Genomic DNA, 19,496 nt, shown 5'->3' with positions numbered 1-19,496 from the left:
ATTGCTTTTATCGCTTCCTCAACTTCTTTCTCAGTTATCTTCTCTGCCGGTCCTAAAACTGGGTTACTCTATGTTGCCATCCCATTCATTCTCTGCATTCAACAGCATTTCCATATATCTCTTCCATCTTCCTTTAATTCCATCTGGGTCCACAACGATTTGTCCCACTTCATGCTTCAAGCAACTCACCCCCATCACATCACACCTCTCTTTCGCTATCTGCTTTGCAATCCTGAATACCGCTCTCTGACCCTCTTCCCAATCCAAGCATTCTCTGAACATTTTCCTACATGCCTCCTGCGCCTTTGCTACCTTTTTCTTTGCAGCCTTCTAACTTTCATGCTCTGCCTTTTCTGCCCCCGTACCCTTCGCCTTCTGCCACTCCAAGAACTTCTTCCTCTTCTCGTTAATCCTCTTTCCAACTTCATCATCCCAGCACCATGTTTCTGAGTGCCTCGCTGGTCCTTTTGTCCATCCACATACCTCACCAACGGCTCCCAACAGACTATCTTTCATTGACATCCAACCACTTTCAAGCTCAACCACATCATCCTCTGCTATACTCAGCCTCTCTTTTAATGCCTCCCTCACTGTCACCTCTTTCAACCTCCACACCTTCATTCTCGGTTGGTACTTCACCCGCCGAGCTCTCCTCGCACCTTTCACCCTTATGTCGCAGACAACCAAGTGGTGCTGTGAAACAGCCTCCTCCCCCAGGATCACCTTTGTGTCCCGGAGGTTTCCCCCTATCTCGCCTACGCACCATCAGGTAATCAAAGGGTTGTCGTCGACCCACCTGACGTGTATGTAAGAAGCTTATTTTCCTCTTTCTGGAACTGAGTATTACAAATCAACAACCCAGCTCCATCAGCAAACTCCAAAATCCTTTCACCTTCTCCAATCCTCACACCATATCCGTAACCCCCATTAACTCCCTCAAAACCGTCTATACTCCTTCCCACATGTCCATTTAGGTCTCCTCCTACCACAACAACTTCCTCATCTTTCACGTTTTCCATGAGCTTCTCTATTGCACACCAGAACTTGTCCTTCTCTTCATCGCTCCGACCGACCTGTGGAGCATATGTGTCCATCCTTATGCAAGCTATAAAGGGTCTTGCAAATCTCAAGGCTGAAGTCTCCAACCGATCTCCATGGTGGCACTTTGCCAAGTCAGTCTCTGGTGAATGCCCCCTCTCCATTCCCTCCTTCAACTCAAATGGCATCACCACAGATTCTGCTTGAGATAAGGTAGAATGTCTTCAACTCGGCATCTGCATCTGAATCTTATGTATCCAACCGTCCCACTCTATTCCCAACTTACCCCTTCATACCCATTGCCTGCTCGACTTTGTCTTTCACACCGGATAAGTTAGAGAAAGTAATATGCAGCCTAGATTCTTCATTGGTGATGAGCCTAGATAGCATCAATGCCCAAGTTCTCAAATAATGCCCTTGCTTCTCCTCTGTCTGCATTCTTCAGTCTGTCTTCCTTTGGCTGCCTCCCATCTGCCTGCAAGTCAGAAAAACATCACTCCCAAGCACAATAAGGGTGGAAAAAAACAACATCAAACGAGAACAGCACTCGGTGGAGCGTATCCTCCACCAGGCTGAACAGTTTACACTTTGTATCCCACTGATAGGCCGGATCAGGATTCAGACCTGAACCAAAATGGAATTGGCTTGTTCTTGTCACATAACCATCCACCTCCTTCACCTTGTTTTGTCCGAATCCATCCACAACCTTTTGAAATATCATGCTAAACATCGTTTTTGACCCCATCCTCTCAATGGGGAAGAATAACTTTGATAATTAAAAAAAATCTCGTATTTGGATCTTCACCAAAATCGAACCATTTGGTCCTTGTCACATCCCAAACCTGTCCACCAAATTTTGTCAGAATCTGTCCACAACCTTTTGAGATATGCTGCTCACATACAAACAGACAGAGGTGAAAACATAACCTATGCCCACCTTTGGTGGCGAGGTAACAAAGTACAGACCAGGAAGCTTATTTACAATTGTAAGCAAAGTGTTGGACACCATTATTACTGTTGATGTCATGTCTTCCCTCTTCTCAAAGAGTCAGATTTCTGACCATCAGCTTGGATTACACATTGTTCACTTAACTTTAGACATGCCACTGCACTTATACCAGTTATGGTTGGAGGCTCTAAATCTCGAACAAGAGGTTAAGGCCATCTCTCTGGACAGATCTCAGGCATTTGACAGTCTGGCATTTGGTCTGGAAAACCTTATTTTTCCTTTTGCGGATTATTATTGCTCTGTGTTATACAGTACCCCTCTCCCATTGACAGGCTGGCAGAGGCTGCGCAACTCTTTACCAACCTTGAACTGATTAGATGCAGTTCTGATAAACGAACCGTGGCCTTCAATCCATGCGAATATTACAGTCTCACCCTGTTATTCCAGAAGGATCATCAAACTGCCCCACCAATCTATTTCCATGGTCAGCCACTGGAAGAGATTCAGTCATTTGAACTTCTTGGCCTCACAATTAACGATGTGATCTATCCTGGACCAACCACATAGCAAATCTGGCCTCAAAAGATGGCCAAAGATTGGACATCTTAGATTATTCCATGCCATTCCTTTATTATTATTTTGCATGCAGCATGTGACTGCTGGTTGCATCATTGCTGGGAGCACGGCAGTGCCGCTGATGCAGTGTCCCCTGTTTCCAATGAACTGATACTCCCTCCTGTCTGTCTGTGTCAATTTTCTCCCTCCGCTCTGCTGTTGGGCATTTCCCCCTTCTCTTGCCGTTCCCTTTGTTATGTCGTGTCCTGATCCATTCTATGCATCAGCTCTTCCACGAGCCTTGACTATGTATACAAAAAAACTCATTTTGCCGACCTCAGAAGGATGACAGGCTGAGTAAAACCACCTGGTGTTATTTAATGACACGACAAGGACTCAAACTCAAGACCCTAATATCTTAAGGCAGCAACCTTAACTGCCAAGCCAACACCAGGCTCATTCCTTGATACATCAGCACTACTCATAGCATACAAGGCCATTGTCCGTCGCTCAATGGAGTACTGCTCTCCCATGTGGATTGGAGTGCCAGCAATCTATCTTGGATTCTGTTGAACCGAAAGTTCTAAACATTTTAGCATCTCTCGTGGTGAGGCTGAAGCACAAGACCTGTTATTTTCACATCACAAACAGGTCGGCAGCCTCGACGTTTCTATTACATCTTGTCCAGTATAGTTTGCTCTGATATCTTGCCCTCTGACCCTTTCCAGCTCCTCCAGGATGCATGTGTTCTACCAGTAACCCTCTCCTGGCTCAACACCAAAAATACAGGTTTTCAACCCACCTTCACTCTTTTGTTCTTCTTTTCTCCCGCTTGTGGAACTGCTTTCCGGAGACAATTATTTGCACTATTCCATGCAGGGCTTCAAGCAAGCAGTGCATCACCTACCTATTGTTATACCCTATCCCTACCAGCAATCCTTTCTACTCCCATTAACCCGACCTCACTCAACCCTCTTATTTTCAGATTACTATTTTCCTCCACATCCCATATCCCCTGTTTTTTCACAACTCGATTCACTTCAGTGTCCAACTGTGGCCCTAGTGTCAATATGTTGTCCATTTGTTTGTCTTTTGTAAACTCTTTCTTTCATGAGTCTCGATTTTGTATTTACTTTTTTTTTTAATGCACACTCACTCACCGACTGACACACATAAAGCTTCAGGAATGGGTGTGGCTCAGGCAAATTGAATATGAAATGTGAAACTTGTAGGTAAGGAGAAAGGAATGACAGTATTATAAGAATACGACAATTTTTTTTCATAATTAAATCTGCATCGCAATCCCACTCTCCAACAACTTCATAAATAACGAGTGAAACTCAGGTTGAAACAATCAAACAAATTATTTACCTCCTGTGCACTTTGTTTTGCAGTTAATGGAAGGCCTTGCTTTCCTGGCATCCCTGGTTTTTGTCCTGCTTGGAAAGATCAGAATGAAGAAACATCATCTCATTATTGACATTAATATTACTAGGGCATGCCCGTACTATATATATATCTAAAATTATATCCCCCCCCTCTATTTACATGAAATGGTTTGGTCCAAAGCGAACGGCTTGCGAGTACGGTGACAATCCCCCCCCTCTATTTACATGAAATGGTTTGGTCCAAAGCGAACGGCTTGCGAGTACGGTGACAATCCCCCCCCTCTATTTACATGAAATGGTTTGGTCCAAAGCGAACGGCTTGCGAGTACGGTGACAATCCCCCCCCTCTATTTACATGAAATGGTTTGGTCCAAAGCGAACGGCTTGCGGAGTTTGGTAAAGAAATCGCCATAGCTCGGTAACTACTTGTCCGATTAATATGAAACCTTGAAAAGGCACATCCTCAGGTCCCCAGCAATATACCTGGCAAGTTTCAAGTATATCGGACCCGTGGTTGTCGAGAAACAGCGGTCACAGACAAACATACAAACATACAAACATACAAACATACAAACATACACACAGAGATTACTGGAATTATAGATAGATTAACATAATTGACATTGAAGTTTGCACTTAACATTAATATTAAATAGCGAATTGTAAGGCTTGACTATTGCTTGACTAAATGAGTAAATTAAGTGAATGATTTGTTGAAATAGGGCTGGCATGATGGCCTAGAGGTGCACACACTAATGTCTAAGCCAAGTTTGAATCCCAACCCAGCTACAAACTGTCATCCCAGTGTTTCACAGAGCAGGGTCTATCAATGTATGTGCCATCCCTCGAATGGACATTAAAATTGGGCGTCCCATCTTATGGCATTTCTTGATGGACGTTATCACAGGAATGACGCGTAATTACAAATTCCTGCCCTCACCTAAGTTCAAACGCCATTCCTGGCGAGCCAGTACATGAAAGACTTGGGCCAAGCTTCCCCCGGCTAACCCCACAATAAGGTGGGAATAACTGTGGCCTTTAAAGAAGAGTGGTGGAAATAAAACGAAAGTCCAATTTTCTCATTCTCAAAAGATGTTGGAGATGGCTGAAGTTCCTCAAGGAAGTGACTTGGTTCCAAGTCCTGTTCCTCATCTTAATCAATGTTCTCTCCGATTCTCTGGAAAACCCTCGTCTTTTCGCTGATGTCTCCACCTGCAGCCGTAGCATCCCTGATCCCTCTCTGCAGACCTTAATAAAATCACGAACTGATTAAACACTTGGAATATGTCTTTCAATTTCAATAAATTCCACCTTCACTTCCACTCTCTGAAAGTACCATCAAGAAAACACTCCCATCTACTTAACAAATCTCTAATGGATTTCAGCCCCTCAAACTTTTGGGTTTCAGACCATCAGCCACATCTCCCCGTATCCCTCACACTCCCACCATTTCCCCTCCCAGCCTCCCCTCCTCACAACGTCCTCCTAGGTTTCTGCAGGGTGCAGCTCACTTTTGGTGAAACTAAAAATCCAAGCCCATTGCTCACCTTCACTCATTTGTTCCTATTTTCCCCCACCTGAGGAACCAATTTTCTCAGTCTGTTCTACTTTAATTCTTCCCATCAGGGTTTCAAGATGGTTGTTCTCCCCCCCCCCCCCCCCCCCCTTTCAAGACCCTGCAGAGAACTGGTTGTTGTTCAGGTTATCTGGTTGTTGTTTTTTCTACCCTCACCCTCCTTCCTATTTTTTGTTCCATTGCTGTTTCATTCCCGATTGTTATTTTATTCCCGGACTTTCAGCCCCCACCTTGCTGTGGCTGAACTCGCAACTGGCTTGTTCACCTCCTCCCCTCACCTTCCTATCATTCTTCCCCTCGCCATTTCTTCCTCCAACTGTCACTCCACTGAGCTGTCTGTATTTTTTCCTACTTACCACTGTGTTCTTGCTTTTCAAGAGCCTCCACTTTGTATATAAAAATAGTGGCAATGCCCATGCTGGGCTCACCCACTTGAATCAAGGAACCACCGGTAGGGCGTGGACGACCCACAAAATATGTAATGGAGAAGAAAGTGAAAACTATTTTGGGGTGCAAACCCCTGATTTTTTTTTTTTAATGCCATGAACAAACTTTAGTACCTCACGGGTGATGAAGGTTGTGGTCAAGTTTCATCGAAAGTGTGTATAGTTTCGGAGAAGAGAGCAAATACCTATTTTGGAAGGGGGCGGGGGACACCCCCTTGTCGATTCTGATTTCATTAATGCCGTCAACAAATTTTGGTTCCTCACGGGTGATGAAGGTTGTGATCAAGTTTCATTAAAATCGTGTGTGTACTTTCGAAGATGAAAGCAAATACCTATTTAAGGGGTCAAACCCAGACCCATTTTGACCCCAGAAAACCCCCTTTAGACCCATATTCATTTTTAATGATGTGAACAAACTTTGATACGTCACGGGTGATGAAGGTTGTCGTCAAGTTTCATCAAAATCGTGTGGGTACTTTGGGAGAAGAAGTTCCGAGTGTTTATATCCAGCCTGACGGACTGACGGGCACCACACGATGCCACTAACCTCCCCTGAACAATTAACATTTTTTGTTCAAAGTGAGCTAAAAAACGGTTGCATGGAAGTCGAAGGTGCTTTTGCTTTACTTCCAGTTGCCTGCCAAATATTCAACCCCTACCAATACAATAATGCCACATTTCGATGAATTACGACTTATGTAGAACAATTTTTCCAAATTAACTTTTTTATTCATAATTGAAGACATCAAACTAAACATTGTTCTAGTTGAAGGAAGTTACATGTTAGGAACACCTGTAAAAAAAACATGTGCAAATCAAAATTCAGTGGTTGCAAACATATTCAGCCCTGAGGTCAGTACTTGGTGGAAGCAACTTTTGCAGCAATGACTACGATGAGTAGGTCTCTACCAGTTTTGCACAGTGAGACGGTGAAATCTTTGTCCATTCTTCAAGTAAAAATTGCTCTAGTTCTGCCAAGTTTTATGGGGATCGTCAGTGGACTGCAATCTTCAAGTCTCACCATAAATGTTCAATTGGGTTCAAGTCAGGACTTTGACTGGGTCACTCAAAGACATTTATTCTCTTCTTTATTCAGCCACTCCAGTGTGGCTTTAACTTTATGGTTTGGATCATTGTCCTGCTGAAATGTGAATCTCCCACCCAGTTTGAGATACATGGCTGACTCAAGCAGATTTTCATCAAGGATTCTCCTGTACTTTGCATCGTCCATTGTCCCTTCTATTCTGACAAACTTGCCACTCACTGCTGATGAAAAGCTACCCCATAACATTATGCTGCCACCACCATGCTTGATAGTAGGGATTGTGTTGACTGGGTGATGTGCAGTGTTAAGCTTGTACCAGATGTAATGCTTTGAATTTAGACCAAAAAGTTCAATTTTTGTCTCCTCTGACCACAAAACCTTTCCCCATATTCCTGCAGAGTCATTAAGATGCCTTTTCGCAAACTCGATACGACTTTTTATATACATCTTTTTTTCTGGAAGCAATTTTTGGAAGCACGACTAGGCTGATGATGCAGTGCACTTGGTACCATTAAGCTGGTACTCATTTTACCGATCTCGGAAGGATGACAGTCTGAGTCAACCCACCTGATGTTATTTCAACGGCACGGCAGGGGCTCAAACTCAAGACCCCAATATCTTAAGTCAGCCACTTTAACCGTTAAACAAACACCAGACTTCTACCAGGAATGACCCATTACCAAATTTTGAGTTAAATCCCCAGTGACCCTAAGTCCCCACTCCCTACGGCATGAACCAGGGGTCAAATCCAAAGAGTCGTTACGCATTTCATGCGGCCCCAATTGTTGATTGCATATACAAAATTTCATTTAAAATGTTTTAAAATGTGGCAAAATTGCATTTTTCTGTATTTGATCAAGAATGACACAGCGCTTGCCATGTGGTGATCATAACTACAAGTTTGATGAATTTCTGCCCAACCTTTTATGACATGTGACGGATGGATAAGACAGAAAGACCCGATTACAAATCCACCTCCCACCCCAACGTTTTTTTCAAAAGGTGTGGGGATAACAAACATACCAGCCTGATGATGCAACTCTTCACTCTTGCTGGAAGACTTCAAATTATTCATTGTGACAGCATCCAATGCACACAGGTTGTTCTAACTCCTGCTGCAACAGAAACATAATTAGAGAAATTGGTGGGGGTGGGGGAGAGGTGATTATAGTTCATTTTGTAGTTTGAAAATTTATCCAACCGCAATAAATCGCTCGCAAAATAACTCTCCCATTGTAATAGTGATTCTGACTTCGTAAATCTTTTTCAAGAAAGTTGGGACAAAGCAGTCGATATCCTGTCATTAAACAACTCATATTTATCTCCTATATATATATAACAGATCAGGAAGTAACAAGCTGTTGTTTTGTCATACTACACATACAAAAAACAAAAAACCCTTGGTAGTAAAATGGCATGTGCCATAGAATAGGTAGGTGATCTGCATTTTTGAGTGTTGATTTGTACAAGACTGCTCATCATTTTTAAATGGAGTCATATTTTAAAGCTTCATACTTAATTTTATATTTATAAACACTTTCATCAAATTTCAAAATGGCGATGGGCTTTCAAAATTCTTCCATAAACAAGTCAAATGAAGCTCTTGGAGAATGACTGCATGAGGAATATAGCTCAAATATGCAATAATCTGAAGGCAAGAGTGAGCCATCATCAACCAATGAGGAAGAACTGATCAGAGAATATTGTTACGGACATGGGGCTCAGGGTTAACCACGAGGGGGACTTTACGGACTCTTCCTGACCTCCCGCCCTGCAGGCCGCTGTTCTTCGGATAAGTCAGTCGGGTTGTCAAGCAACTTCAGACGCTGATTGATACTGCAAACCTGGCAGGGTCCTTGCTCTTTTACAAACGCATTACCTTTCTGATGGATTTGTGATGCCAAATGATGTATGTACCCTCGGTGTGCACCCATCTATTTATTACATATGGCCGAGCGAAACCTCGAGTACGCACTGGCTAATGGCATGAGCAATCGTTGGGGGAAAACATCCAGGCAATTTATTTGTACATACTAAGTCTAACTAATATATGGAATGAGACAAACTGGGCAGGATGAAAAACCATTTACCAAACCAAATGAGGCCCATATTTAACAAGCACATTAGACAATCATGAAGCACATATGTACAGGCACAAACAATAAAGAAGCCTGTATGTACAGGCGCATCAAACAATAAAGAAGCCTGTATGTACAAGCACATCAAACAATCAAGAATGGCTCAGACGTCCCATAGCACATATTTCATAACATAGCACATAGTTCCAACCTATAGCACATATTTCCCCTTCTACAGTCTCACTTATTCCAACTAAACAAAGGACATAGCGGCAGCAGAATCATTCCAAGGAAACGTAGATAGGAAGGAAAGAAGACAAAGAGGCAGAGAAAGGCTTTGTGTCGGCCTTTAACTCACCCCCGGCACATGTCGACAGGCATGTGCCAATCCCGAAATGGAAAGCAACAAGGAAAAGGGGATGGTAATTAAAGCAGAGAGAGAGTGAGTGAGAACAGCATATGATGTCAGTTCTTAGAGGAAACGTGTGAGGTGCAAATGTAAAACCTTGCCCGGAAGGGTCAAGAGGCAAATTATCGACAGCTTCTTGGAACTGTGATGCTCTTTGAGTCGAGATAGACAAACTAGGGATTAAGGAAAAGCAAGAGACAGAAGTGTACATCAGTAGTGAGGCTCATCTTCCCACACTAGGGACCGCGTGGCTCTTCCCCATGCTAAACCCGTAGGCACGCTGTCTACCCAGCCCCAAAGATCTGGCGCATCTCGTCTTGGCTGCAGTGCAACTCATCCTAGCTCCAGTGCAACTGGCAATGGTAGTACTCCTTCTCAGCACAATAGGCAGGCAGGCAGGCTGTCGCCAAGTCCCCAGTGTGTTCCAACAGTGACAAGTGGTTTGGCGTTCTGACTTTTATGCAGCTTGAGTGGGGCGGAGACTTAAGGAAGCAAAGTTTTTAGGAGGTGGAGTTCCCGGAAACAAAGAACGTGGCGTGCCCTTTGATTACTGTTTATCTTCATTGATGTGCACAACAGCCAACGCCCCTTTACTGTCAATCATTTCAGACTTTTCAGACTGTCAATCACTTTCAGACTCTTCCTCCTCAATGGGTTTTCCCACTCAGCGGTCTTTCCCGCCCAGTGCTTTTGAAAAGTAAGGGGGGGGAGGGGGGAGGAGGGGAGTCCATTGCCTATAATGTGGTTGTGTGTGGTGTTGTGCAAGAGAATTATTAAAGAAAAAAAAAGGGAATTTGGAAAGAATAACAGCTTTGTAACCAATATGGACTCGATGAATGGTCAGATGGTAATATGGAGAAGATAAGGAGCCAAGTTGAACTGTGCTTTGAGTGGACTTGCAACCACCGTAAATTAATACAATGGATTGAAAGGAGTTAAAAGAAGTACAGTAGGGGAACCAAAGAGAAGGAAAGAAGACATATCTAAAACCACGACAATGTATCTGACCTGTTTCCCTTGAGAAAATGGGCAAGCACCTATCGGTGCACACATATTAACGGTATAACTGATTCTCGGGTCTCTACGTGTCATGGATGTTCCTTCCCCGGGGGCCGGTTTCATAACCGTCATACTATGGAGGCCAAATATATATGTATAATTGTATATATACACAAAGTCGAGGCCAAATATATTGGTACCCTAGCACTTTTTTCAAAGAATGCACTATTTCTTCCAGAAAATTGTTGAAATTAATAAATATTTTGGTATCCACATATGTATTTCTTTGGTTTGCAGTGGAACAGAACAAAAACTAGAGCTTCCAGGGAAGCAGAACTCAACTGAACTGACTGGACAACTTTAAAGTAGGTCAGTTGTCTGTACTAGATTTGACTTAAATGAAAAGCCAACAACCTTGTGTAATAATTTTAAGGTCCTTGTATCCTTATACTTGTCCTTGTTTTACAATTGATATAATGTTACACTTTGCAACAATGTTGCAGAAATATAGTTGTGTAGGCGGCCATTTTGTGACAGATTGGGTTGACATGCGATAGCAACCTACCTTGTGTGGTAAGAGTCACACACCGGGTTTGATCAAAATCCATAAATATTTGTGGAGGTTAAAGTCTTAACGTTGTTTCAGAGCTGAAAACAATATGGCGGCCTATGGCGGCCATTTTGTGATGGATCGGGTTGGAATGGAATAGCAACCTACCTTGTGTGGTAAGGGTTAAACATTCTAAGTTTGATCAAAATCCGTTAATATTTGTGGACGCTAGAGTGTTAACGTCGTTTTCATGACCAAAAACAAAATGGTCGCCGAAGGTCGCCATTACTAAATCTCAGCTTATTCCACACAGAACAATTAGATTTTAATTTTAATAATAATTTTAGTTGTTACACATAATTAGATTTCAAGCAGGTGATTCTCCTTTACTTTGGAATTGAACTCCCCTGTGGTGAGTTGCAGGTGCCTGCAATATAAAAATCACTCATTCAACCAGTTTGAATAGAGAAACGTAGTCATTCTACTGTTTTGTGGCACTGTGTGTACCACAATGAGCATGGAGAAAAGAAAGAAAACCAGAGAATTGTCTGAGGAGGTCAGACACAAGATTGTAGCCAAGCATGGACAATCTCAAGGCTACAAGTCCATCTCCAGAGACCTTGGAGACCCTGCGTCCACCGTACGCAATGTTATGAGGAAGTTTAAGGACCATGGCACTGTAGCCAACCTCCCTGGATGTGGCTGCAAGAGAAAGCTTGATCAAAAATTGCAGGCAAGGATTGTTCGATTGGTGGAGAAAGCACCTCGATAAACTGCCAAACAGATTCAAGCTGACCTTCAGACACAAGGTACGACAGTTTCAACTCGAACCATCCATCACCAACTCAATGAAAGGGGTTTCTAAGATAGGACCTGACTGCAGAGAGAGATATTAAGAAAGCCCAAACGGAGTTTGCCAAAACACACCTGAACAAGCAAAATCCTTCTGGGAGAATGTCCTGTGGACAGATGAGACCAAATTAAAGCATATTGGTAAAGCACATCATCTCTATGTTTACAGAACCTTCAAAGTCTTCACAAAATGAAGTCTTCAAAGAAAAGAACACCTTCCCTACAGTCAAACATGGAGCAGGTTCAGTAATGTTTTGGGGTGCTGTGCTGTCTCTGGCACTGGGTGCCTTGAATGTGTGCATGGCATGAATGAATCAGGAGATTACCAAGGCATTTTGGAGTGCAATGTTCACCCCAGTGTCAGAAAGCTGGGTCTCCGTCGAAGGTCTTGGGTCTTGCAGCAGGGCAATGACCCCAAACACACTTCAAAAAGCACCCAGGAATGGTTCAAGACAAAACGCTGGACTGTGCTGAAATGGCCAGCAATGAGTCCATATCTAAATCCCATTGAACACCTGTGGGGAGATCTGAACACAGCAGTTGGGAGAAGGCACCCTTCAAATCTGTGAGAACTGGAGCAGTTTGCACAAGAAGAGTGGGCCAAACTGCCAGTAGAGGTGTAGGAAGCTCATTCATGGCTATAGGAAGCGCTTGACTACAGTTATTTTGTCCAAAGGCCGTGCTACCAAATATTAAGTCGAGGGTATCAATAATTTTGTCAATGCCATTTCGTTTTATTTTCTGATTTAAAAGGATATATTAAGTTCTGAATCAAAAACAAAGGTTCTGTAATATTAAGAGTGAAATAAAGAATTGTGGAGACCAAATACTTTCGTCAATTTCAACTTATTTTTTGAGAAAATTGTGAGTTATTTGAAAAAAATGCAAGGGTGCCAATTTTTTGTGCACGACTATATATATATATATATATATATATATATATATATATATATATATATATATATATTGTTGCGGATTTGAGAATCCTGTTGTAAATATCACCCTCTGTAAATAGTGTAGTAATTCTTGTAAATACCTCCGTTAAGTGTAAAGATCAAATATCGTCCACTTAGTTAGTCCATCGCATGCACGTAGAAAATCATATACCCTTCTAAATAGTTATTTCCTTATTGTATGTTCCAGTTTAAGGCTCTGTTGCCCATTAATTGACCCTGCATTGCACCGAATCAAATAAGATAGGATCCCTCTGACACCCCCATGGCATCTTCGAAGTGCCAGTAACTTTGGGTGGGGTTATTGGCACCACCTTTACCCCAAGACTCCATTACGCACGCGGTCAGCTCGGAGAAGAAAGGCGTGTCTCCACCTCGTCATGAGAAGGAGGAGTGAGCCAGCCCCCGATCGACCAACCAAGCATGAGGGGTTTGGCCTGAGAGGGCGGAGGAAAGAAACTTCGGGGAGGTTCAAGAAGATTCTAGGGCGTGGTTATATAACCCGTCACGCGGAGCCCCCACCTCAGTCCAGTTGAGGAGGAGCTGAGATGCGCGAAGGAGTCCACCGCAGCTGAACCAACCGCAGCTTTGAGTCCACCGCAGCTGAACCAACCGCAGCTTTGAGACCACCGCAGTTTTGACCACCGCAGCTCGGAGCTTTGACAGCCGTTTCGGCCGCGGCTACGAGGCAACGCCGCCGTGCGGATACGATTGAGGAGGGTCGGCGGCTGCTCACCTCGAGCCGCGCGATCGCACCAACTGGACCCGCATCCTTCCCGCCCTGTGATCTCACCTCCTCATGCGTCCAGCCATCCACCTCCTGCCATTCCTGTCATCATCCCCGTGTAAGTCTGACTGTCGTCTGTCTTTTGTCTTGTCCTGGGGTTTAAGTAAGCTTGTATCGGTAAGCTAGTATTTGCACTGTGTCGTCTTCTTCTTCTGTAAATTCTTTTCGTATTTTCCTTCTTCCTTGGTTTCTTTGGTGTTGTACATAATAGTTAGTAATAAATCCTGTTATTTCCTACTTTTGCCTTCTTCTTCTTCTTCCTCGTCTGTTCGTCCTTGTCTTTTCCACATTGAATACCTGTGGCACGATTTGGCCAACGTTTAGAATCGGGTCTAGTACTTGCTAACGGTTCGAGCCGCGGGCTGCCATCCGCTCGGCAAAATAACATCTTGTCCACGGTCTCGAACGAGGTTGCTCACCTGCCTCTCCGGAGGGAGCTGGGCAGCTTCAGGACTCACGTCGGTCAGTCACAGACAAGGGGATTAATCCCCCTTGGTAAGGGGAAAAAGGGCCGACGGGGAGATCCGCAACAATATATATATATACAGGGCGAGTCAGAAGTAGCACCCGATTTCTGTTTATATATACATTTATTTCTACCTTCTTGTACACTGGCGTTGAACCTGGCGTTGGCTTAGCGATTAGGGTGCCGGCTTGGGATCCTAGGATCCTGGGTTCGAATCCCGGTCGATCGCTGAATTAACGCCAGGGGGGTTGACTCAGCCTGTCATCCTTCTGAGGTCGGCAAATTGAGTACCAGCTTGCTGGGATGAATGATCACGGTGTGTACCCTGATTCAGAATAGGCACACTATCACTGCGCATCGTAAGAGCGTGACCAAGGGTTGGCGTCAAGAAGGGCATCCGGCCATAAAAACATTGCCTCAAACAGGGAACCATGATTGTCATGGGGCCCGCAAGGCTAACCCCTGCTCTAGCGGGGAAAAATGGCCTTAAAACGATCATTCATTCGTTCATTCATATATATATATCTGTGCTGCATCTGTCCTGTGTTGTCACTGAACTACTTTCTCAAACTTTTGTGAAATCGTACCAAACTTCTGGTATGCACCTATCTCTCCCGTCGGTATGTCCTAAGGGTATTTTTTTTGAAAAATTTTGCAATTTTTTTTTTGTTGTTGTTTTTTGGGGGAAAATTATTTTTTCAAACTTCAATTGTTTATAAAATGTGATATCACGTATATTACAAATACATTTGTGCAAAATAATTGTTTGAATTATGATTGGTTTAAACCATGACAAAAACGGCAACTCGGTTACAGTCATTTATCTATATAGACACATCTGGGCAGTGTCTGTTGTCACTTAAGGGGGCACTATACACACAGGCAGCAGCAGAAAAAAAAGACAAAAAAAGTTTGTACGATGCTGCTAGGAAAGCTTCCGTTCAGGAAACAAAGATACGGGAAAATATTTCAAAGGCAAAAAGAAAAAAGGAGGAAAGCTTTATTGAAGAAGAAGGCCAAACATGTGGTAGTGGGGAGTTTGGAGAGGCGTTTGTCCATCAACATACAAGTACAAGGGTGAAAAGAATGAAAAAACTTGCAAAGTGAACTCCAGATTCATGAAATAATGGAAAAACATTGTACGCAATTGTAATTTCAATGTATAGGAAACGGAATCCTGATGTCAATGGCCACTTACAGCAAATGTGTGTTTACATAATATTAGTTTACATTTTCCCCTATAACTTTGGAATTCTTAATTCTTTTCACTTCAAATTTGGCACAGATATTGATAATGACCCAACAAAGATATTAATAGAGTTTTATTGTATTATGACCTTGGGTATTTAATTTAAAGGATGTCAATTCTCATTGGACGATTAATGGTTGCCATGGCAACACGAAATGCCAATTATACAAATGCATCAATTAAAATGTTTGTTTCCTAGTATTGTATATATGTACCAAGTTTGAACGTAAATGGACTTGTCATAGAGAAGATATAAGCTGAAAAGTGGTAATTCATCATTTGTATGCATCTGGTTACCATGGTAACCATGCATAATATAATGCTATGTAATGTATACCAATGTAATGTTCATATATCAAGCAACATGTACATATATAGTTTTGCATATTTTCAATCAAGACATTTTATCAAAAAGTGCATTACTGTGATTCAGTGTTGTTTTTACTGTGTTCAGTGTAGTGCTCCCTTAACGACTCCCTCAAACTTTTGTTTCCGTGGTTGTGAAGTGTTTTTAATAACGTTGTGGTGGTTTTTTTTTTTTTTTTTTTTTTTTTTTTTTTTTTGTATACAAGATCGAGGCTCGTGAAAGAGCGAACATTAATCACACAGAAAGACAAACCGACACATAAAACATATAACATAGGGAGCGGTAGACAAGATGGGGAGAGAGGGGGAAGGACACAAACACAACATTTGAGAGCAGGGACCGAGAGACATGGAGACATCGAGAGATCTGAGAGAGGGCGAGGGCTTTGGGGGGGGGGGGGGCGTGGGAAGGGGGCAGTGGGAGAGGTATAAAACATATGGACACTGCCAGGACTTCCAGGAAAGAAGTTGGAATTTCAAACAAGGTGGACCTGGGGTGAATTAGCGGGGGTAGAAAAGATCAAGGTTTTGGATGGGGGAAGATAAGAGATGGTGGTGAACAGCTGTTTTAAAGACCTGGAGGGAGGAGTGGGATTGAAGGGAGTGAGGGAGTTTGTTCCAGAGGCGGGAGAAAAGAGGAATGAAAGAGTGAAGGTGAGCGGAGAGCCGAGATTTCGGCAGTTTAACCATCAGAGGGTTGCTGGCAGATCTTGTGCGACCTGTAGGAATATTTGGGGGACAGAGCACAGAGAGAGCTGGGGGTGCAAGGCCGGAGAGGAGTCGGTAGAAGACAGAAAGACCACCTACCTGCCTGCAGTGAGTGAGTGAAAGGCCCTCAGAGATAGCTTCATCGCGGGAGATTCCAATAATTCTGAAAGCTTTGGTTTCAACAGCGTGAAGCCGAGCTAGGTGTGAGGCAGGAGCACCGGCCCATAGGGGAGAACAGTATTCCATTGAGCTGCGGATGAAAGCCTTGTATGTGGTGAGGAGCTCAGGTGTGCCGAGGAAGGACTTCGCACGACGGAGGATGCCCAGTCGGCGACTGGCTTTGGAGGCCAGCTTGGAAATGTGGTTTTCCCAAGAAAGATCATGGCAGATAGTGAGACCCAAAATCTTGAGCGACAGAACTTCTTGGAGAGGATTGTTGAGAAAGTAGATGGGAGGGTTGTCCAGTCGATCTTTTCAGAGAGACATAGTAAGAGTGTGAGATTTGTCAGGATTGAAAGACATGTTCCACTTGTTTGACCAGTCTGTGATTTTGTCCAGGTCTTCAGAGAGTGAGGAGGCAGCAGACTGCCGATCTGAGGGAAGAGGAATGGAGCAGCAGAGAGTGGAGTCATCAGCAAAGAGATAGAGAGGATTTTCGAGAGAGTCAGAGAGATCATTGATGAAGACCAGAAAAAGCACGGGGCCCAGAACACTGCCTTGGGGAACTCCAGCCTGAACAGGAAGAGGAGATGAGAGAAACCCATTCAGGGCCACACGTTGACGACGACTAGAGAGGAAGTCCGCCAGCCATGCGTGGAGATTTCCATGGATACCAAAGGAGGAGAGTTTGGTGAGCAGAGCAGGGTGCCAGACCGTGTCGAAGGCACGTGATATGTCGAGGGAGACAGCTCTAATTTCCTGTTTGGCATTGAGGACCTCCATCCATTGTTGAGACAGCAGAAGCAGCATGTCCAGAGTAGAGTGACCTGGTCTGAAACCAAATTGATGATCAGAGATCAAGCCATTGGAGAAGAGGAAAGATTTCATATCAGAAGCAATGATGGATTCCATGACTTTGCTGATAATTGGGAGAAGGCTGATTGGTCTGTAGTTGCTAGGATCTGTTTTTGCACCTTTTTTGTGCAAAGCGGTGATGTTGGCTGATTTCCAAGCAGATGGCAGTTGACCTTGAGCAAAAGAGAGGGTGAAGAGAACAGAGAGAGGGTGAGATAGAGCAGCAGAGCAGGATTTTAGGACCCGTGGGCTGATGCCGTCGGGTCCAGTTGCAGAATCAGAGTCGAGGGTTGACAGAAACTTTTCCACCTTGTCAGGAGGAAAGGACACGGAGTCCAGGAGCAGCAGGGTACGACTGGGTATGGTGGGTACAGAGAGGGATGGGTTTGGGACACAAGATTTAGAGGCAAACACAGAGTTGAGGCATTCAGCTTTTTCACGTGCGGAGTCAGCTGTGTAGCCGTTTGAGGTAAGGGAGGGGATGGAGGGGGAACAAATACCAGAAACGGATTTGACCAGACGCCACCAGGATTTGGAAGAGGGAGACAGATAAGAGAGTTCGGTCTTGAGAACGGAGAGATATTGTTTCCTGGCTCTCCTGAGGGTGGACACACACTTGTTTCGGGCTTTGTGAAAGGAAATGAGATTTCCTTCCGTTGGATTTGCTTTCCAGGAGACGAAGGCAAGTTGTTTCTGGGCAACAGCCTCACCACAAGATTCCGTGTACCATGGACGGGAGGAAGGGTATGACAGCTGAAGACGAGATGGGATAAATCTGTGCATGAGAGAGAGCAATTTACTTTGGAAGAATTCCCAGGATGAGTTGATGTCAGAGGTGGTAGAGATGAGAGACCAGTCCAGATGATTGATGGCTGCTTGAAGACCGTGCCAGTTGGCCTGAGTGAAATGCCAGACTCGTCGACGCTGAGCAGGCTCCCTGAGGATGGTCAGCGAGATGTCCACTTTAACAAGGACATGATCAGATGATCCGATCGGAGCAGAAGAAGAGCAGCAGACATTTTCAGGGAAGTTAGTCATAACCAAGTCCAGAAGAGAAGATGTTCCGTTGACTGAGATCCGGGTCGGGAAATTGACAGATTGTGTCAGTCCCAGTGAGTCGCAGAAGTCCTTTGCTGAGGAGCCATGGCTGGTGAGAGAGGTACCCACACCCAGCCAACTGGCATGATGACAGTTGAAATCACCACATATGAGGAAGAGAGAGTTGGGATGAGTAGATAGAAGTTGGTCCATATCATCAGACAGCGAGATGTAGATGGAGTCATCACTGTTTGGTGGACGGTACAACACACATATGAACAAGAGGTGGGAGCGAAGGGGAAGCCGTAGCCAGAGGTATTCCTGGGGGTGAGGTGGAGAGAGTGCAGTGCAGGGCGAGTGAGGAAGAGAGTTTTTGATAAAGATAGCAACCCCGCCTCCAGGACGAGGCTCAGGTCTATCATACCGGAGGAGGGAGTAGCCCGGGAGAGATACTATGGAATCAGAGACATCATAAAGGAGGAAAGTTTCTGTTAAGCAGATCACGTCTGGTTTGACAGAAGCAACCTGTATGGAGAGATCAGTTAAGTTTGAACGAAGGCCCCGGATGTTTGAGGTCCATACCGTTAATGAAGAGGAAGGGGGAGCATCAGATACAGAACAGGGGGGAGGAGGGGTAGGGTAAGATGTGGAAGAGGTGGAAGAGGTAGGGAGAGCTGTTGAAGGTGTGTCAGAGATTTCAGAATAGCTCGGAGAAAGGGAAGGATGGGGCGGACAAAAGGTTTGATGGTGATTGGGTGAGCCACAATGAGGTGTTATTTGAGGAGGGGGAAGAGCGAGGCAGAAGGTTGGGGGAGATGGAGGTGAGAGTTTGAAGGGGGAAGAAGCGGGGAGGACGCTTTGAGGAGGGGGAGTGAGAGGGGGGAAATTGAGAAGCAATGAGGGTGGGGAGATTTGAAGGGGAGGGGTGAGGGGGGAGTTTGGGAGGGAAGGGACAAGGGGAGGGATTTGAAAGAGATGGGATATGGGGAAGATTTGGAGGGGAGGGGTGAGGGGGGAGTCTAGGAGGGGA

General features: G+C 44.3%; 1 protein-coding gene across 5 annotated transcripts in view; it reads right to left on the bottom strand.

Moving 5' to 3' along the window:
* The window catches only part of LOC137439685 (protein Jade-1), a 56,449-nt gene that overhangs the window by 28,497 nt on the left and 8,456 nt on the right, over nucleotides 1–19,496 (bottom strand). For 3 of the 5 annotated variants that reach the window (XM_078768138.1, XM_078768137.1, XM_068135688.2), the window contains 2 exons: nucleotides 8,021–8,109; nucleotides 3,914–3,978 (listed from right to left, as the gene is read on the bottom strand). In XM_078768138.1, coding sequence (XP_078624264.1) covers nucleotides 3,914–3,978; nucleotides 8,021–8,072 — 117 coding nt within the window. In that variant the 5' untranslated portion in view covers nucleotides 8,073–8,109. Of the gene's footprint in view, nucleotides 1–3,913; nucleotides 3,982–8,020; nucleotides 8,110–19,496 lie in introns of all 5 variants that reach the window. The other 2 variants (XM_068135681.2, XM_078768136.1) reach the window with 1 other exon arrangement.

The sequence above is a fragment of the Myxine glutinosa genome, chromosome 14 (assembly GCF_964187855.1).
Source record: "Myxine glutinosa chromosome 14, kmMyxGlut1.1, whole genome shotgun sequence".
NCBI lineage: Eukaryota > Metazoa > Chordata > Myxini > Myxiniformes > Myxinidae > Myxine > Myxine glutinosa.
This window is presented reverse-complemented; position numbering and strand designations above follow the sequence as displayed.